Source organism: Diadema antillarum, unplaced genomic scaffold, assembly GCF_040938485.1.
Source record: "Diadema antillarum isolate AM-2024a unplaced genomic scaffold, OU_Dant_1.0 seq00000462_RagTag, whole genome shotgun sequence".
Taxonomy (NCBI): domain Eukaryota; kingdom Metazoa; phylum Echinodermata; class Echinoidea; order Diadematoida; family Diadematidae; genus Diadema; species Diadema antillarum.
Genome location: NW_027271433.1, coordinates 2,217,009 through 2,239,498, shown reverse-complemented (window position 1 = coordinate 2,239,498; position 22,490 = coordinate 2,217,009). Strand labels below are relative to the sequence as shown.

General features: G+C 37.6%; 1 protein-coding gene across 1 annotated transcript; it reads right to left on the bottom strand.

Moving 5' to 3' along the window:
- Positions 1–1,833: 1,833 nt before the first annotated feature.
- On the bottom strand, positions 1,834–22,240 carry LOC139733190 (uncharacterized). The gene is made up of 9 exons (XM_071644033.1): positions 22,085–22,240; positions 20,642–20,816; positions 18,588–18,733; positions 17,600–17,726; positions 8,935–8,993; positions 4,890–5,009; positions 3,935–4,021; positions 2,732–2,879; positions 1,834–2,345 (listed from the first exon to the last, which is right to left on the bottom strand). The coding sequence occupies exons 1-9, from the start codon at positions 22,238–22,240 to the stop codon at positions 2,257–2,259; spliced, it is 1,107 nt and encodes a 368-aa protein (XP_071500134.1). The 3' UTR covers positions 1,834–2,256.
- Positions 22,241–22,490: the final 250 nt, after the last annotated feature.

The following is a 22,490-nucleotide window of genomic DNA, read 5'->3' as shown; positions in this document are numbered from 1 at the left end:
CACCAGAAATTCGGAAATACCGGTAGTATTCAAGTTTTTACACATGTATGCCTTCTCTATCTGTCAAGGATATACCGTAGCTGTTAGACAAAAGTCAGGCAAACTTCACTATTGGAATTCTACAACACATGGCAAGGTCTCTTTTAATGTCAAAATCATCTCAGACAACAATCATGTCTATTTGAAAAGAAAACAGCTTGCTATCACGAGATTCCCAGCTGATGGAGATAAAGAGAAAGAAATAATGAGAAAAAACAAGTGAGAGAGAGAGAGTGAAGACAGAAAGAAGGAGAGAGAGGAGGAGTATTGAAGAAAGAGACAAACCTGATGTCAGATTGGTAAAAATGAGATCATGGTGGGAAAGTTGTAGTCATAAAATGGGCTTTAGAATCTGTGCGATCTGATTGGTCAATTATCAAGGCAGAATTAATTTTTACTGATCCATACAGAGCCATGCATTTGGTAAAATCTGAATACGTGGCTCACGCCATGTATAGTGTTGTAGGTGTACCAGATGCATGATGGGAAAAAGGTTGAATTTCATGAATTTATGGGCCCATTTTATAAAACGGCCTATGTCGTGGATCAGTGAGAATTTGATGCTCTCATTCAGCTTTGGAAATAGTCTAAAAACCCAATCGCTGCTCTCGTGGGTTTAAACAGTTCCAAAGTTAAACCCGCACATTCAATTTTCACTGATCCACTCTGTCCCGTGCACCATTTGTATACTGTTTATTCTCAACCAGATACAAACTTCAGTGGGATCCTCCAAGAGGACGGATCTTACGTTGAAAAGCAGAGAGAAAAAAAAAAGTGTTGTGAGCTTTACACAGAGGTTGCTTTATGAGAAGCCAAGAAAGACATTGTGTTACCACTGACCGTCTTGTTTATATTTTTATCCTGTATTATCAAGTACATTTCTGTATTTCCACTTAACCCTGAATGCTGTATGAGTTTCCATGACAGGAAACTTGTGAGTGTGACTTTCTAATGCCCAAACTCAAAATGTGTGAGTGTGATCTCACACATCTTTCGTTGAAAAGCAGAGAGAAAAAAAAAAGTGTTTGAGCTCTATGCAGAGGTTACTTATGAGAAGCCAAGAAAGACACTGTGTCACTACTGACCGTCTTGTTTATATTTTTATCCCTTACTATCAAGTAATTTTCTGTATTTCCACTAAACCCTGGATGTTGCATGAGTTTCCACGACAGGAAATGTGCGAGTGTGAATGAATTTCTAATGCCCAAACTAAAAATGATTCCTTGACGTGTTCACCTCAAGATCCACTTTGAAGTAAAGATGAGGCCCCACAGTTATATACAGGTGTATGAACACCATCATGCCTTTGCACATGACGCAATGCCTACAATGTACTATCTACGCAGGGAATGCTCTCATTCACTCATTTCTCATTCACTGAATAAAGTACATCCAAGGTGATGTACAAACTGTCTTGACACTTTACAGATGACCTATTCAGACTAAGAGTGACAGGAGCAACATGAGCATGTGCACAAATAACAGGCAGGCTTCTAATGGCTGAGTAACTAACACTTTGATTACCATAACATTTTGAAAAGAATATTACAGTATACACATCAGGGCGGATCCAGGAATTCCTAAAGGGAAGGCGCCTTTACAAAATTAAAGGGGGCACATGTGCCCCCCCCCCATTTTTTCCTTTTGATTTATTTTGCTTTCACAAAAGAATAAAGAGGGGGCACACGCTGGCCGCCGGTGTGCCCCCCTGTGGATCCACCACTGAATATTGAAGTTACAACAACAATGATGAATAAAAAAAAAAGAAGAGGTACTTAATGCATTTGTCAGTGACCTTATGTCAACATTGTCAACCAGCAGCAAATAGGCAATGACGTTCTGCATGCTGTTGCACTTAACATATTTTTTAAAATCTATTCTAGCCACTTCCTTCCTCTAGAAAGAAAAAAAAAGAGAGAAAAAAAAGGCCATCAAAATTGTACATTTCATGAATTGGATGCATAGTGTTAAAAATATCAAAGTAATACACAGTAAGAACAGGACTTTCATTCACAGTTTAATGACCTTGGTCCCACTTGGAAACCATGCACTACAACGTAATTTCACCACGACACATAGATCGAAAGAAATGCATATTTGGAGACAGTGGTGGGAGATATGTGGAGTCTGCACAAGGTGACGTAGGGAAATCCCCCTATACCAGCAAGATGGGTCACACGGTTGCCTGGCGATGGAGCGTGTGGCACGCGCCTCATCTCAATCCACTCCCTGGTAGCCAGAGGGTCCTGGCGTGTGTTCGTTGGGACTAAACGGGGAGGTGTCTCCATTCCTCTCATCTCCAAATGCTGTTGTGCAGAGCAAAAAAAGACGTATGTACACACATTATCCAAGGCCACATTCATAAAAAATAATGCCTCCGGCATCACCTCGTGGCGGAGGCATAAAAAATCCACAAAATGAATCAGTGCGGATTACACAAATATACACACATTATTCAAGGCCACATTCACTTTGAGGAAATCCTCAAGAAGAAGAACAAAATGCTTTTAGCATTAAATTTTTTCAATACATCCCTCAACAATGAATTCATAATGGCAAAAAATCACTTCTGCGCACCAAATACACAGATGCTATTCTTTGTGACCGGCAGCGCAGTATTCTGAGGTCTTGTTACAAAAAAAGAAGGATTTTCCATCAATTAAAGAGTAACCATTGTCATCTCTTCAAGTACCTTTTTCCTTGAGTCCCCTGCCAAAATTGGAGTAGACCTTTGCCATACAGAGTACCACCGCCACTCTGATGATAAGACCCAGGATGCCGCACACGATGATGGCGTAATTCAGGAGCATGTCTTCCTGCCTGTCGAATTCCTGTGCCACCTGCAACACAGAAAATGGCCATGATAGGAAAAAATAACATAAATATATATACACACACTGTCACACACAATTGTCTCCCCCAGGTCTCCATCCTATGTGTTCAGGACTTTAAGGGTACTGGGGGCAGGGACTAGGGCCATTTTCAAGCGCTCAAAAGCGAACAGAACCGTACCGTACTGTACTGTAACGTACCATGCCATGAGAAAGAAAGTGAAATGATGAATACAGTCAACCTTGCCCAAGTCGAATCTATTTGGACTGAAGAAAGAGCTTTGACTTTGAAAAAATTTGACTTATGAGGGGATATAATAGAAAGAACATAATGAGAAGAGGACTTGAAAAGACCTTTGACTTTAACAGGCAATTATTCAACTTATGCGAGGTCAACGTAAGCAAGGTTGACTGTATGCGCAAAAACATGAGACACACTTAAAACAGAGGAGACAGTGATGACGAAGATGAGACACAACCAACGACATTACAAGTATGCTGTGTACACACAGCAGCTCAAAAAGGCTACAAAATGCTGACTATGGCCTTTTTGAGACAAGCAATATAATGCACATTTGCTTTTCCATAGTGCCCACTGTCCTCTCTCTATTTGGCATGACAGTGGCAAAAACAAATCATGAGCATACATGTGCAATTCGACATTGCCATCAACTTGAAAGCCAAGGTTTGTGAATGCAAGCAGTATTTGGGACAGGTACTGTATCATTCTGCTATAAAAGTGAATTTAAAAAGGACAAATTGTGTTCAATGTCTAAAAATGTGGGACGGCTTCTGTTTTGCGGAAACTAATCATGAGTCATGAGAGAAAGAATGGTGTCCTTTAAGAGTGTAGTATTACAGGAAATTCTGCGACCCTTATCCTCAGAGACCAGTTACCACGTTCCCAGGAATTCAAAGAAAATGAGGAGCACCTATCCATAACAGGAAATAACAATTACATCAGAGCGTATAGAAAAGACCAACATGTTTCAACACTTTCTCTTGCCTTATATCATTTCTATATTTAAAAGCATGAAAAACAAAGGACAGTATGAATAACTCACAAGTACTATCTTGTAGATGATGTAGGCTGGCTCAAACACACTTGTGATGAAAAAGAGCCACGCAAGTTGTCTGTTTTCATATCGCATCTGTAGACAAGGTCAAAGAATGGAGCTAGTCATCATCAAAAGTCAATGAGTCTTTAAATATAAAATAATGATATGATATAATAACTGCTGCAGATCCCCTTCCCTGAAATAAAAACCCATAGTAATGCACTCTGAAAATAAATGAATGAATAGAAATTGAAGGCAAATTTCATATCATACTGGTTGTAAAATGGGGATATGCACGTACTAATAGGGCTACACAAAGATTTTATTGTCAATATATTTTAAAAAGAGAATTAACAATTTTGAAATATCATCAATACAAGTTGCCAATTTTGATTAAGACGCAAAAGTAAGTAGATATCATCTTAAAATTTGACTTCATTTTTATGTGGCATTTCTGGAACAATAACACCTAACCTCCTTTCTTCACACCATAAATAGTATGACATGTAGAAGAAAGCTCTTTTCTGAGCCTCCTAACAGTTCAATGAAATCCACTCTATGATGACAGTAATGGTAGAACTGCACACATCTTCACAATTTTAGCATGCCCATCTGTGTGTGTGTGTGTGTGTGTGTGTGTGTGTGTGTGTTTCCACCTTTAGTTCAAACTGAGAATTGAAAAAGAAATAGTTGTGACATATGACATCTCAGGTTAATATACCACTTTCATTTACTCACACTGCAGTTACAAGTGTTCAATAATCATGCCGAAGATGACGTGGTCATGAAGTGAAATCATTGGAATTAAGGCTTACAGACTTTGTTGATGAGCACCTACCAGTACATACACAGGAATCAGCTATAATAAGAAAAAAAAAGAAGTATTTTCAACTTTTATGGGGTTATAATCTTACAACAAATCTCCATGACATTGTACAGAGTATACTGTATTGATACTCACCACTAAAAAGCCGATTATAGCCCATATGACAGCATAGGCGATGCCAATACCGATAACCAGCTGCTCCAGTAGTTCAATTTGCTTGACACCATTCTCCAGGACCAAAATGACCATACTGACCTGCACGTACGTATGATTGGGTGGGGATGAGAGAGGGTTCAAAGGTCAGCTAATTCTTCTCTTTCTCGACACAAGTAGACATCAGAAGCAGAGCATTACTATCAATGGTGAATCTTCATGATGAATGTACAGTCAAACCTATATTAGCGGCCACCAGCTTGTGATACATTGTAGTGGCCACTGAAAAATCCCCTGCACCAAATGCTGTATTATAGACACTATATATAGCAGTCACCTGCTAACGCGGCCAGCGGCCATTCACTTTGTATCCCTTGGTGATTACGCAACTGCGTACAGCCGCCACAAAAATTTTACTAACCATTAAATTAGCCATGAATAGGTTAGCTCTTACGTTCATTAGGCGTTTTCACATCAGCCCGATGTTTCGAAATAGCGAGCTATTTTGCTGACTATTTTCTGCGAAAAATATCTCGAGCTTGAATTTTTATCAGGCTGATGTGAAAATGCCTAGTGTGTAAATTCTAAGAGTCCTATTAAAAGAACAGAAGAAGGCTAAAAGAAAATTAAAAATCCGCATATTATAGCTGCTCATGCAAACTTATTTGCTCTTTGGTTGTTGTTGTTGTTTTAAGAACATGTGGTATTTTATGCTATCACACAATGCAAGTGTTGAAATTCAAATTGGCCACTGACCTATAGATCTATAGTGGCCACCTCTCTACAGTGGCCACTTTTGTCGTTTTCCTTGGGTGGCCGCTTATAGACAGGTTTGACTGTATTCTTCATAGGGCTTACCTTGACAACCAATGGGTATGCCCTCTCCAACCCATGAGTATACAGGCATAATGAAAGCTTGAAATGGTCTCGAAATAATTGCTGAAACAGCACACTTGGCAAAAAATCACTTTCAAAGCAATTATAATAATAATAATTGTTTTGGATATAAACTCCAAATTTTATTGTCCGAAAATGGAAATTCTTTTTTGCCCAATTGATCGTGGGCCCGGGAGCCACTGAGCAGCGCCAGATCGACGTTGCTCTAACCTTTTCAACTGCTGAACGGCAAACAAGGTAGCAGTAACTCCCATCTTTTAACGTCTTTTGGTATGACGCGGCCGGGGTTCGAACCCACGACCTCCCGATTGTGAGGCAGCCGCTCTACTTACTGAGCCAACACACCTAACCATGCACAATTTTCCATAACTATCATGCCCTCCTAACACTTGGTTCTTCATGCACTTTATTTGGAGGGAACTGGACTAGGAAATTATGGAAAAACTTTAAACCTTCCCTGATTAACTTGGAATTTCCTGCTTCAATAGTTTGACAGCTTCATCACTTGAAAACACATTGATTTCCGTATTTTCACAGAAAAATTTCAGCCCAAGTAAACTACAGAATGCCTTTGAAAGGGGCAAACTTTCACTGATGTGTTCTACTAATATTGCTGCATTTACTTGGTCCACACTATTAAAAGGTGAACTTGTCCTTTAAGTATTTTTAGTGGCAAATGTCTGTCAGAGAAGTAGACTTCCTGTTACCACTTGTTAGATTTGTATTGTGAGTCCATAGTGTTATTTGTGTTTGACAGTTGCTTCCATGTTCACTTATCAAGGACCAAGTTGCATTTGAAACATTCAAGGTCTTTTCAAAATAAAGACTTCAAAATACACATGTACATGTGTATGAAGAAATAGCTTGATTTACCTGGCAAGGAGTTGGAAAATAGAATGAAATACTGTATACGCCAAATATTTCGTGAGGTTTTTATTTTCACGAATTTCGCGAGTCGGCTCCTATTCGCAAAATCAAAAACACTCGAAATTATTGACTCTAATGCCGATATGAATGTGACGTACGCGTATACATTTCTCCGTTCAGTACATTACTCCACGATCACGAATTTTACCACTCGCGAAATTGTCGGGAAGTCCCGATTTGCAAAAATTTAGACTCGCGAAATATATGGCGTATACAGTATGTTTATTGTGGTTAGTCTTTGCCAAATGACTTCTCTGAAATTTCTCTCTCTCTCTCACCCATAGTGTGTTATGCTAAATAGGGCTGAAGTATTCATATATGATGATCAGATTGATCAATGGCAAGATTTCTGGTTGCATGCATACTAACCCATCGAAGGTGACTTTGTTTATTCTCAATATAGACTCCGATTTGAGCTATCTCAGGTAATGTTAAAGGAAATACCATCTGTTTTTCTTTCAAGTCATTTTAGATAGAGTTGTCTTATATGGTTGTACATAGCACAATTATTTACAGAGGGCATCTGTTGAATACAATAGCTTGTTGTTGAATCCTAACCTTCAAACCTTGGCTGACATAGATCAGCAAAAAGTGTACCAAAGGCATGGTTGCCAGTATCAGTCAAAGTACAAAACTTAGGTCAAGGGCTGAGATGAGCATTGTAGTATTCAGTTGAATGCAAGCTGAGTATCATGTAATGGCTTGGGCATACAACATTGCACCATTTACCATTGAGCTTTCCCTCTCTAGATCTTTTAGGAAGTACTACTAGATACATGGATGTATTGAATTACAATGTAACCTGTCGAAGATGAGCTAATTTAGCTGCAACACAAATTTCTCATAGACACTAGCACAAGAATACAAGGGACTAGTCTTCAATGGGTTTAATAATTACCAAGGTCAATTTAGTGTCTCACCTGTTATAAAAAATACTATTATGAATAATATTTCATAACTGTAGTATTGCAAACTTTTCAACATAAGCTATTAAGTATTGAGTTATAAAGTCCATCAAACATATGCTCCAATTGTATTGTCAAGGTATCTCCTGGGCTACATACATTGTATTTGTAATGGGAACAGTCACTGTGTGTATACATTGTATGTCAAAGCTATTTCTGGCATGCCACCATAATGTACGGTACATAACATGCTCCTTATCCAACTTCTACCCTGTCATTTCCACCTCTTATAAGTTACTGGTATCTGACCCTGAATGTGTGGTTTGCTCCTCTACAACTAGGTGCCCTGAAAAGTGTGTGGAATTCTATGCCGCTGAGCAGAGGTCTTTGTGTACAAACTTTGAGATAAACCCTTTCAAAGTACCAAGGCATTTAGCTGTAACTTGGTATGCTTTTCCATTCCATCAGCATTCACCTTTAACTACTCCAAATTTGATCTATAAAGTTGTGAGTTAGTCATACATGTATTATAGCCAGTCCCCTTTAAATAGGTATTATACAGCAATGTGCCTCAGTCCAACAGGTACAGTTTTAGGCAGTAATTACATACAGCAGGGATTAGGGAGATTCAGGTAATCTCTGTTCAATGGCAGTTAGTTTTCAGCATCTGTGGTAAACGGCAAAGAAAGCACGGCAGCAGATGTGACAAGGAAATAGTACAAGTTAAGGGCTAAAGGATAAATTTCTGTTAGAGTGTTGCTTCTATGATGACAAATGACAAAGTGACACAAGTACATCATTGTATACCATGTACATGTACTTAGTGTTAATACAGGATAGCTCATGGTAGGGGAGGGTATGGCTGGGTTTGGAACAGGTAGGAGGATGTGATTTTAGAGAGGGCAATGGTAGGGAAAAGTGAGGTAATAGTGAGCAAAGACGGAGCAAATGTAAGAGTGGATGGGGTTTCCAGGTGGGGCATAAAGAGGGTAAAGATCTGACAATGAAGGAACAGGGACAAGTTGAGGGAGGGTGAGGATGATGCAGGAAAGGAATTGAAGATGTGACAGGCACATTGTGAGAAAGAGGTGGGGAGGGGTGGGGGAAACAGTAGGTCTGGGAGAATGTAAGGGCTGGGCAGGGAAACAGCAATGGTGAGCAAGGGAGGTGACAACAACATGGATATGAAAAACAATGATTGCAATAATTACTACAATAAGAACAATTCTCATCATCATCACCTTGACACTATTAAGGATGAGACTACAATCATGGTAAAGGAAGTTTATCTATCTCACCTCTAACTGAAGATCAAATTTCAGCAATGATTCACACAGGAACATATATTGGCACATATCTGTAGCAGGATGGAAATAGAATGTAAAACACATTAAATATAAAAAAAACCATGAAAGACATTCGAGCACATCTGAGCAATGGAGAGGGTCGGTTCATTCAAAACAAGGTAAGGTTTAAAGATGTAATAGGGCAATTCCATGGTAACTGATGTTAGGCGTAAGGATTTTCATAAAATTGTTTATGTTGTAGTCTTGTGAACGAAATCACCCGGGGCTTGTAATTAGCATTGATGAATGAGTTCATGAGAATGAAGAAATAGGTGGAAAGTTTTTCTCTCAAACTGCATTTCTTATCACATAGCAAGTGAAAATGTGACAGTAACTGACGTTACGGAAAAAGGACATCAAATTGGGAAATTATGGTGTAGATTTAAATAGAAATATCTCATGTCCCTGACTTCTAAACTTTTATGTGTTTAATATAGCAATAAACCTAGGTTCTTAGGAACATGTGTGCAAAATAATGTGCACTTTAGATATTTCCTTTTAGCACCATGCCAATTTCAGTGAAGGCATGATGGTAACTGATGTATACGCTTATATTTGCCATAGGGTTTGCACATGGAAAATCATGATTAGGAATAGTTTTGTGATATTTTATAATTCTGATCTTTCAGAGTGATTTGTTTGATATGGAATCATACCTTGGTTCATCAATTACAAATAACCAAAAGAAATGAAACATAAGTTCATATTTTCTGAAAGAGCTACTCTTCTTCTACATTATTCCCGAGTTTGGGATCATAAAATGAATGGAAAAATGTGTTTTCAGCAGTTTTTCTACAATCCTTTTTTTGTAGAGTAGTGAGATCAGGTACATATGTCTAATAGAGGCCCCTTTTCATTTCTTGAAAATGCTTTGCACACTCTTCACTTTCAACTCTAATGAATTTTGGAAGGATAATGCTACAGCTTTGAAAGTTGGCATTAATCATGGACAGAATGTTTTTAATAGAGCATGGCCCCTGCTCAATTGCAGCTAAATCTGATAATCCCTTCATTGTTGTTGCTCCAGTGCTTTACATCCTGTTTTTTGTCCCATTCATCGCAAAGCTAGTACGGTTTGGTATTATGAAAGCACTTGATTAGACCCTGTACTTCAGAGCCTCTTTTCTCAGTTCACACTTTTCCAGAGTATGTGCTTTCTTTCCAATACTTAGATAGGTAGGGAGAGACCATTTTAATTGAATTATACATCATTTTCAAGCTTAGAGTCTGCTCTTTCAGAATCTGCCCTTAACTAAAAATCCATGTCTGGCAACTTTTTGTTGGTTTTGTGATGCAGGGTCACATATCATAGTCATCCTCTAACTTTAAGTCTAATTCTTTGCTTAAATCGAGCAATACAATGATGTAGAACCCCTCCCCTGAAAATATGAAAATCTGAGTTTTTTGTTTGCATTTTTTTCTTCTCTTGAGTACAGAAGTCAACATTATATTTCTAATGAAGTGACTGATATATACAATTTATGTGTTCCCTACAATTATAGGTATAGATTCACTTTTCAAAAAGAAAATGAAGATGTTATATAATTTGACCAACAACATTAAACAATAAAGACAGAAATGCATTGTGCAGTGATGTTAGATCTATTGTGTCTGTAGTAAATCATGGTACAGATATACCATTCTGAATGAGAGTAAAGTGTAGAGTACATTTTAGTGTTCATATTCTTGGTGATGCAGCACGATTTTGAGTAAAGGTGGCCTCATTTCATTGTTTTACAAAAATCTCACATGTTCTTGAAGAGCAAACAACAAAGTAATTTACTAATTGTATTGTCACAAGTTTGTCCTTTATACATTTGCCTTCTAGAAACTTCATGCAATGATCAATACAGAAATATTACTTCAGCGTGTGCTAGCTGATTTTTTTTTTGTCCACAAAATTTTTAACATTTCCTGTTTTCTGACAATTAACCCACTTAACCCAAGCTTCGATGGAGTTATTAGCTTTCAAAGACACCAAACTTATCATCTTACCCCAGCTATAATAGATTCAAGTTGTGACTTATTCATTCATTCATTCAAATTAATGAATTCAAATAAATGAACTCAAATGAATTAAAATTGAATGAATGAATAAATGGATGAAGAGCAATATTTAGCTTGATTAGAAACAATTTTCCCTATGAGACATGAATTTACAGTATTCCTTCTCAGATATCCCATCAAAGTCAGAAAATGATTTTGGTGACTTTTTGGCAGTTCTGTGGCTGGTAGTCATGTATTCCAGCCTACTCTCCACTTCTGGCTCCTAATTCCCCTTTATTCACCTAGTTCCCTGTCACTAGTGATGCCTGTAAATAGAGTCGAGGGCAAATCCCTTCGGCATGAGTTGAGCCATGTCGGGATCTCATTCACTGATGACTCAAAACTTGTTACCCAGTTACCAGCATTTTATGAGCCATGGCCAATAGCACCTTGTTGTGTCTAGTCACTATGGGCTGGTAAACTGTAAGGGAGTACCATGTACCTGCATACCAGCTTGAATGACACGACAAACATTTTTATAGCATAGAGTACTTGATACCAGTATATTTCTAGAGGTCTTCAATCAAGTGAATGTCTGCAAAGAATGCAAACATACTGACGCTACTTGTTACACTGCTTCCATGTCCACTATCTACAGCAATAATGAATCACACATTTTCTGGAGAAATCGAAAATTTCTCATTTGCCCAGCGTACAGCATTTTAAGCTGTAGAGCCCTGCTTCCACAACTTTGTATGTGCTGTGTTACACATTGCAAAAATTTGTGTTGCTTTTTAAATCATGCTCAGTCTATGGTTTAACTCAAGCCTGAAATGCATTTTTGGCCCTTTGTTGGTCAGAAGAATATTGTATACAATATTCTTTTTAAAAAAAATCTTTTACTGAATTAATGCAATGACTGCATCTTAAAAGTGGTTTTGTATCCAACAACCCTTGAGTAGTGGAACCACTATTTTGTCTCATTTAAAAAATCTAAAGGTGAATGCCTGTCCTGAAGGCAATACGTATAGCAATCCAAAAAAAAAAAAAAAAAATGCATGTGACATATTTTTCCATATATGTTTGTCATATGTGAGCACCAGTTATATCCTCACACAGACAGAAACAGTTATTTACAAGTGTATCTTGCTAAATTTGTAAACAAAGGGCTCGTACTTTAAAACAATGGAAAAACAGGGATGTGTGTTATCAACAAATTTTAATGTACTGTGCTGCCATGAAGAGCTAAGTCACAAGATCATAGAGGATTTGAAAGCGAAAGTGGAGGAAGCGTAATATTGAAATTGAAGGTTGTGAAGAAAAAGCTCCTATGAGGAGAAAAGAGCTCTTTCACACTGACAAAAGGACTTGTTAAAAACCTGTTTCATGCTCATCAAACAATATTTGTAAGTCTGAACTGTAGTAATGTTTTGCCAAAATATGTTTCTACACTCACATGTGCTCAGGGTGTGGTTGCAGGGTGCTCAAATGAAATGCCTACTTGGAATGAGCAACTTACATTCACAGATGGGTGAGCAGTATGAATGGGGTACCAGCCTGACAAATGTATGAGGTTCTTACCCAAATACCTTCACGCAAACTAAGAGATATCCTTTGCCACACCCTGCACAATGCTTTCCAATCGAGCTTTACTTAATTCTAGGTGTATGCTGAATTCTAAGTGTACATTTACAATGTATAAAGTGAACAGTACTACGACATGTTTGAGCAATCAGCGCTCAGCTTGATCTAAATGGACTTCCAATGACAATCCGAACACTCCTCAAATTTATGCATGTATGGTTCATACATTCCAAGCACAGATGTATACTCTTGCATGACTATACAGACGTACCAGCATATTAGATTAATAATCATAATGACTCAGACATTGCTAATTGTACAAGATTTTTTCTGTAGCATGCAAAGAATTTAAAGGGGATAATTTCTAATGCATAGTCAAGCAAGAGTAGCATTGAAGGGCCTCAGAAAGAGGAAGGCAGGAACTAAAGAGGTTTATGTCAGCCATGCTATCAGTATACAAAATTGTGTAAATGATAACAACAACATTGCTTTTTAGCTTCCCCTTTTTAGCTGCTTTTTAGCTTCCCCTCCATTTTCAACATCAAATAACTTGTAAATGCTTATCTATTTCTTCCTTAATCTATGGTGTTTATATTTCAACATATTGAGAATATGTATTTTTATTTCCATATTATTGTTTTTTTCGAGAGATATATTTGTACACTGCCACTCTCCTGAAAATGAAATGAACAAAATGAAACATAACACTAATAATGATGATAATAATAATAATAATAATAATAATAATACACTACTACTACTACTACTACTACTACTACTAATAATAATAATGATAATAATATGACAATTATAAAACTGATGACCAAACAAAAATGTGGTCAGCCCTCCTAAAAGTATTGTCCTACCTAGAAATATAATCTGTATTAAATTGGTGTTTTATGTGAAAAGATAGCACACAAACAACAATTATGCAATTGTTCTTCTGAGACTTTTTTCTTCACCCCATCAATTTGAGGAAAAATGAAATGACCCATTGAAACATGACATTGAAAAAAACAATATTCGTTTTAAGTCCACACTATGTTAAAACCATGGGACAATGTAGCAAAAAAAAAAACACAAACACTTGAATTGTCACCTTTATTAAAAACATGGGTGTTACAATATTACTTTGTGTGAGCAACCTTTTCCCTTTCTTTAATTGCTTTTTTTTTTAGGGGGGGGGGGGGAAGGGGCTAACCTACTGTACTTTTCCAGTTGAGTTTGTATCAATAAGATTGTAGGTGTTGTTGACTTGATATGGATACCTTTACTTGAACAAAAGCAAACCAACATTGAATAAATCTTTGATACTTTCATTTGGACACTCTTCAACTGATCAAAACAGTTTAGTTTTGTCATTTCTTGGATATCCTAATTGCAAAGATTTCTTTGCAGAAACTTTACACCAAGAGAGGCTCTAACGTGGAAAGTCTGTAAAGCAATGCAGAACAAACTAGGGCACCTCACATGATGGGCAAGTACTTGTTGAACATTGGAGCTTTCTTCCAGGATTATATATCCTGGCCGACCACAAGTTTCCCTTCACAAACAGTGATCAGTCATGAACCATGCAGTCATCCTATCATGTGGTTATTGATCACTGATTCTAGATACTGATCTCATACTCTCCTCACACTCAGGACTGGTACATGTACATGATGAATGCCCCATCGGGAATTGTCATATTCCAGTTTGATAACATAACCTGCTGTGGTTGTGCAGTGTGCTGCTTGGTAAATAATAATGATAATGATAACAAAATAATAATAATAATAATAATGATGATGATAATGATAATAATAATAATAATAATAATAATAATAATAATAATAATAATAATAATAATAATAATAATAATAATAATAAAATAATAACAATAATGATAATAATGATAATGATGATAATAATAATAATAATAATAATAATAATAATAATAATAATAATAATAATAATGATAATAATAATTTGGTCTTATTTACCCAGGGTAGCCTCTTCAGTGTTAGCACTGCTGTACATGAGGGCCCTGCATTTATTACTATCCAAGCATCTACCCCTAGGTCAAGAATATATCATGCTATTGGGTAAAAACACCTTGTCAGAGGACAGAAGCACTTGGCAATAATTGAACCTGAGACCTCCATTGAAAGTCAAGAGTCTTATCCACCATGCCACGGTGCCCCCACTAATAATCAGACAAATGCTTCAGTGCAAACTCCATACCGATGAAACTCTTAATGTATCAAATTCTTTTTATAATTTTCATCATCATGTCATCAAGACTCTAATCCAATTAACCCAATGAGGATGAGTTCTGAGTATACTCGGGCAGGTGTCTATGGGAAATGCGTGTTGTAGCAAATTCAGCCCGTCCTCAACCGGTTATCTGGGTCATATTTTGCTGAAACACCACCACTTGCAATAACCTATGCCTCAAAATGATCACTGATATCTATTATTGAAATAAAAAAACAAAACAATCACATTAGTTTAATTTTCTTGATAACAATGGCTAATTCCTGATGTATCCAATATAAAACTACTGAGTGCACTGTCTTAACCCTTGTTGTTTGGCAGTTGTAGTGGGACTACATGACGGAAGGGGGCCATCATGTTGGTGGTTACATGTATATCACAGGGGCGGATCCAGGAATTCTGTAAAGGGGGGGGGGGGGGGGCGCAACTAATATTTCTGGTGCCACTTCCGGGTTTCATTTCATTTTTTTTCTTTTTATTTCTTTTGTTTTTAACGAAAAATAAAGGGGGGGGGGTGTGCGCCGAATGCACCCCCCTCTGGCTCCGCCACTGTATCATGCTTTGGACATGCGTATTAATTCACGCCACTACATGCAAGGACAGTCTCCTGGCAGTAATCATTATGCCTTTCTTTGCTCTTTCTCTTACAATGACTGCATGAACAAGTGACTGAAAATTTTATCTCTAGGGTACCACTGAAAATGGTAGAGCTCCCTTTAGACACATAGTAGCATGGGGATTCACTAATTGGAAAGGCTAAACCAACTCGGCAATATATATTCCAGCATCCCTATAACAAATTTTAATGTCATGTATCTCTAGGTAGGAAACAGAAGAACTGCGATCGAGTCAAAAGTTAATAATGAATATATGCTTTAATGCACATTTGCCACGCCCCTACGGAAATGTTTGGGGCAGACAAATCATTTGTCCCCCAAGCAATTCCCGAGATGAGGAATATATATAAAAAAAAAATGCTGATGGGCAATTCAATACTAGCAGGTTGTGTTTGTCATGCTTTTCCAATGAACCCCAATGGAGAGTCAATGAAGATCAATTCAATAGGCCAATCTTCTCTGCCCATGCTACTACAACTGTAGGTCTTCTTCCAGAGGAGGAAACTTTGTCTCCCAGACCTCCTAGTTTGCAGGCACAAACTCGTGTTGGTCACAAAGGAGTGAGATGCTAAGACTACAACATGCACCACTGGCATTGTAGCCTCTCCCAACAAGGGAAAGTATACATTACAGGGCCTACTGTAAATGCAGAAATTTTCGTGGTACATTCACTTTTGCATATTTCGTGCTACTCTTTGTCTAGCGAAAATTTTAAAACCAGCTAAAATATCTTGCACAATTTTCTCTGCACATCTTGACTGGGTTGACAATTGCACACAGCGAATTCGAGAACCCCTGAGTATTTTTTTTTTTTGGAGCCACTCAGTGCAAGCAAATTAGTCACGTGAAAATTTCAACGTTTACAGTTTGAGACAGTGCCAGTGGTGCATGCTGTAGTCTTGGTGCAGACTCCTTTGTGACCAAACTTTTTTTTATTTTTTTATCTTTTATTTTTTTTTTTTTTTGGGGGGGGCACTGCAAACATGCTTCCAAGGGTCAAGAGATTTACCAAAATTCTTCCTTGTTTGCAAGCAAACAACAGCAGGGGGTTCTATTAAACTATGCGATGTATTCATGATGTGCATTCTCAGAGCGCAAGAATGCAGTAAGACATAAGCAAAGGCCAAACATATCTGACCCATGCACTGGTTTGTGATATATTGCTGAGTGTGTATAGAAAGGTTAAGAAATGGATATTTTCATTGAAGACACCTACAATTTGCTGTGCCTTTTAATGTATTTCTAAAGACCTGCAATATACATGAGAATCAGTATCTTCAATTTATGAACTTCTTAAAGTCCAAATAAATGTCTTCATTTTTCTCACGTGTGATTGAATGCAGGACTGTGTGTGTGTGTTTAATTTCTGAATTAATGTCAAATTCCCACATGCGAGAGATGCTTTATGTGTTACCCTTGACCTTACCACATCAGTTGTTTGCTGGTTGTAAAGACTAAATCTCGCTAAGGTTGTGATTTATGGTGGTCTCATAGTGCATGTTTTCATGAAGTAAAATACATTTACAGAACAATCTATGTCTGAAAAAAAAGTATAGATAAAAAAACTGCAAGGCTGAATGCAACTTACATTTGACCTACTACAAACTGGTGCTGTACTGAAGTTGAGAAATAAAAATAATCTAATTCAAAATATTTTGGACAATTTGCTTATTTTTTTATTTACACATTTTGTTGGTCATTTTAACTTGAAAAGACAATTTCTTCCCTTTTTATGACTACAATGCATTCACAAAAGTAAATAATAAAAAATGACGGTATGTAAAGGGCAAGATGGACTGGAAGAAGTTATCATACAGCATGATTTTAGCTCATGAAGGATTAAAGTGCATGTCTTCAGACACCATATACATGACTAGTTTTTTACCACTCTTAAAACTCGTACTATGTGTATCCAGTCACTCCAAGTTATTCTACGCAGGTTATGTACCTTGACAAAGACTACACTTTGCTTCCCATAACAGGGAAGAGACTGAAATGAAATCGCACAGTGCCATCATAACAGGAAAATCCATATCACTGTTCTATTCATTTCATTTAGAAACAGTATCATTTTGAATGCCAGCAATTCTTACAAGACCACCACAGTGGACATAAACTCCAACAAGTGAAAAGCGGACTGGGAAACAGAAAGAACTATAAAGGACCTCACTAACCTTGTAATTCAATGCTTGCCCCAACCGTTCGGAAGATGAGGTTTCTTGAGTCGTAGTACTGTTTTGCAATGTAGACAGCCATGATGGACACCACCGGGCCAACGGCGGCTACGAGGATGAGGCGTGTCTGGGAGGAATTCAAACCAAGAAATGTTAGGCTCTTGTACACGCTATAGCACCTAAAAGTTCCTTGCAATGTCAACTTTTCCTCACTATGGAAGCATCTCTCAATGTGAGCATGGGCTTTCGCTTATTGAGTATGAATTTTTGGAGACTAATATCATAGATGAGCTATGATACTACAAGTTACAAGTTTTTACAATGATATAAAGAAGAAGTCATATAACATAAAACTGTATGCAACTTTAATTGTACAACCAGTGACGAAACCAATGTACTCAAGTACTCATAATATCAAATTTTAATAGCTCGTCATTTCAGGTTCCATCTGCTGGAGAAGATTGTAAGATTCCTTAATTAAAAGGTTTTTGTATCCCTGCCCCCCCCCCCCCCCCCAAGAAGATGAAAATGTAAAATTTTTGAATTTTTGAATTTGGATCCCCCACAGGGTCCAAGGGTGGCATCCCCAGATCCGCCATGAAGAAATTGAAACTAGTGTGTACACTCACCAATCCACTACTTACTCATAGCACTTCCGTGTAATAGAGCTCTTTCACTTTTGGTTACACGGATCCGGAGATGGACGGTGTACAATGAATGCCAGACAATGAAAGATTGCAACAGCTCATAAATAGCTAATAAAGCAACTTATAATAGCACCCCTTAACATGCTTCAAAACGTTACAGAAATATGAGTAGCCTCCTATTCAGAACACGAAATTGACCAGTTCCTCTTCTCACACCCATACATTATCCAAACTTTTATGAGTTTCACATTTTACAAAATGACTAATCAATCAATGGCTATATTGCTGGCTGGTAGTTTAGCTTTCAGGTTGCCTTTCCCAATGTTTGGTTCTAGACTCACCAGCTTGACCTCTGGAGAAGTGGTTCCCGGTGTGGTGTAGTTGATGATGCAGTAAATGAGGACGATAAAAACGCCAGCAACAAATATAAGCAGCTCATTGGCCCTCTCCCCAAAGACACCATTGAGCACATAGAACAGTATGAACACTGGCAGAAGGAGAGAAACATATCAAAATATGGAATGTGAAATCGCTCGAAGCAAAAGTTGTGTGAAAACATAAAACGAGGAATGTTCGCGTGCATTTTAATTTCGCGAATTTTGCAAGCACTAAGATTCGCGAAATTAAAATGCATGCAAAATTTCTTTTCTACACTATATGCATTGAACACCAGTGGCAATTCATGAAAATTTCCTGCCATGAAAAAGGCCGTTGGCTCTAATTCGCGAAAATTTCCTGCCTCAATCTATCATGTTTTACATTAACTGCTAATAATACGTTTAGAATTATAATTACCACATGGGCATCATCTATCAAAGAAAGTATTTACGTGAAATGTCGGCTTATCTGTTTTATGGAAACTAAAGAAAGGCACAGTCAAGGGATTCACATTTCATCTCAACCCATTGAAAACAAGTCCCGAGAATACTCGCAGAGGTGCCTATGGAAAATACGCGTTATAGCAGAACCAGTTCGTCCTCAACGAGTTAAGTTCTTGACATGAGGTATAATGTATTGTATGCATGCACAAAGTCATACTATAGTTGTACAGCAACCAGGAAGCAGTAAGACTGTAACAACCTGACCACAAGTTTAATGATCAAGCAAGTGACAGTCTTTTGAAAGAAAATCTCACATTAATGATAGAATTTGAATATACTGATACTCTTTTTCTTCTAGCAACTAGAATATCTGGGCATGTGCATTTTTCTGTTTTTTAATAACTTTACCCGCAAAATGCGTTTGGGCTACATGTAATGATAGGGCACTTAGGATACTGGAACAAGAACCAAAGAAAAGAAGCCAATTTCTTTCACTGAAAAAACAAACACTGATTGAAAATAAATCTATAAGATTTGATTATTTGACATGTTTCTTCACTCTGTTGCTTCTATGTATGGAAAAATGTTTGTCACTGTTTTTGAGTGTCATATGATTTGTTCCATTCTACACCTAATAGAGCAAAGGAACTCAAGGAAATTAAATACTTTCAACAAACATGAATCATGTATACTCTTATATTGAAAGGTCATACACAAAACCAATCAATTCCAGATCACATGCACTTGAATCAGTATGGATTTCATTCTGTTGTCCTACAATGCATAGAACATTCTACATTAAATATGTATCCACAACCATACACTGCAGATTTCCTGTGTAATCCTGTGCTTTGTTTGGATCCTACTTCGTTGTTGTTGGGTTTTTTTAACTGTGCACTGGACTCTTGTTCATTGACTTGAATCTAAATGAACAATAATTTGATATTTTTGTGTCAAAGACTCACAATCTTCTGTTAGCATCTAGTTTCTTCCTTTTTATTGACTGAATCTAACCACTGATCAATGATTAAATGGATGATGCCAATGCTATTAGCCTGTTGGGGTTTCTGTAGTCACCACATGACTGCAAGGCATGCAACCTACCACAGTATATCCCACCTACATTGTACACAAGTGAAATCTTCATTATCTCATACTGTCCCCGAAAGAAAGTAGTATGAGGCCAAGTAAAGAAAGTTAATAGTTTCTTGTTCCTGCCAGCATCATTTTGTTGCTTCATCAAAAAAAAGAATTGTTACATTTTGAAAAGATACAAAGATGAAATTCAGCACATGCACAGCCTGCTTATTGTTATTGTACAAAAATACTGTCTGGAAATTACACAGTTACAAATTGTACCTGAATGGTGTTGTGCAATGAATTGGCCATTTTCAAGTTAATTACATGTACATCTACTGCATCCTGGAAAGGCAAAAAAAAAAAAAAAAAGAATAAATAAATAAAATGAAAAAGAAAAAGTGCCTGCATTCTCCTTTAAAAAAAAGTTAGGACAAGAAGCTAACAATTCTTTTTACTTGGCCTTTAAACAGCACCCTGTTGTGCTCTACATGTACCTGCATTGAACAAGAGGAGAACTGCAAAGGTGGCATCAATATTGCTGTCACCAGTTTTGTCTCGAAGGAGCTCCACCAGTCTAGCGATGGTGAGGCCGATGACCACCAGGATACTCACGATGGACAGGAAGAGGAACACCCATTCTAACTTGGACACGTCCCTCACTGACCGCCTCTATTGGTCAGCAAGCATTCCGGGACAGTGCAATACACAGACAGGAGACGGGAGGATAGGGAGAGACAGAGAAAATATTGATGGCACATGAGTCACATGACAGGGGTCGTAACAATTTTTCTTCTCTCTTGTTGAAATTCTTGCTTTCACATAAACAAATACTTTTTATTTGAATTAAATTCTAAGATTACAAATTATAACTTTTGGGGTGCTCCATACAGCTCCCTCACGAGTACTGTCTTTAGTACATTTAATAAGGGGAAGGTATAGAGTCTAGATCTAGTTTTGGTTGAGATGGGGATTCAGATATGACTTTTTGTACGAAAATTACGAACCACTTTAATGACATAAGCTAATTCAAGTTCATCTTAAGAGCATACAGTTCTGAGAGGAATTCAAAGTTTATTTGATGAAAATCATTTTTGAACTGGCCGAGATATCAAAAAACAAAGTAGGGCCTAACCAAAACAAAATGGTCCTGATAAAAGATGGGTCCCACCTGATATTATATAACAAAAAAAAAAGCCTCATTGGGTTTGGATTTCAGCCATTTCAAGACCCATTTTTATCAAATCAACTTTGAATTCCTCTTAGAACTGTAGATCTACGTTCTTTCATATTTTATAAGACTCAGAATCGAGAGGTTTCTCGTTATCCCCCTTCCCACACACACAAAAGTACTGGAAAGCTGAAGCCCCATCTTAAGCTTAGCCAAAACTATGTTAATAGTTAAATGTGTTAGGTCTACAATCCATTTTGTAACTTCATGTAGATCTGTCTAATCAAGTTTGTACCAGACTTTTTTTTTGTTGAGAATTTACCCATGCCATGTGAAAAAGTGAGGAAGAATTTCATTTTCAGGTAGACATCTGCTACAAACAAAAGACCAACATATCAATTTTTATCATGAATACAAACATCTATATCAAACAACTTACTGAGAAAATTAGGCCATAGGACTATTCCAGATGTTTTTTTGTGAGGGTCTAACAGTTAGAGATAAACCTTTCACTGATCAGAGTGACTTCTGTTGGTTCTACTTCTAGGACACTGAAACAAGGAAATGGGGCAATGAGGTCGGGCTGGCTAAGTAAGAGCTAACACTAAATTTATAACAGTTCAAAAAATGAGCTACGTTGAAAGTGAACTGATATTATTGAACTAATTACAGCTGGGAAGTTATCACAACATTCAATAGCTGGGCACTGAAAAGTACAAATGTATTAGTCGATGTCAAACTGGACCAGCCAGCGATACTCGCTCCTTACCTGTCCAACAGGCGTTCGTACAACATTGCTCCCCGCAGTCGGTATTCCCAAATCTTCGAAGGTAATGGTCCCTTCACCTGCTGCCGTCGCTCCGCCCCCGGCCCCGCTGCGGCCGCCGCCACCACCGCCGACTCCCCCTCCTCCTTTATCCGTCATCTTGCCAATTGCTGCATCTATCGCGTACAACGCCGTTGTGATCACGAAATCTCTCTTCAGATTATAACTGTAAATGGATGTTGGTGTCAACGTCCAACTTTCACTTTCGATTCACAGTAGATCGTTGTTTCAAAACGGTTAAAATTGTAATCCTTTCTAGAGTCTTATTAGAGCACTCGTGGTAGCATACAGTCACGAGATCCTCACACGCATTCAGACTGCACAGTACACACACACTTCTTGACTCCTG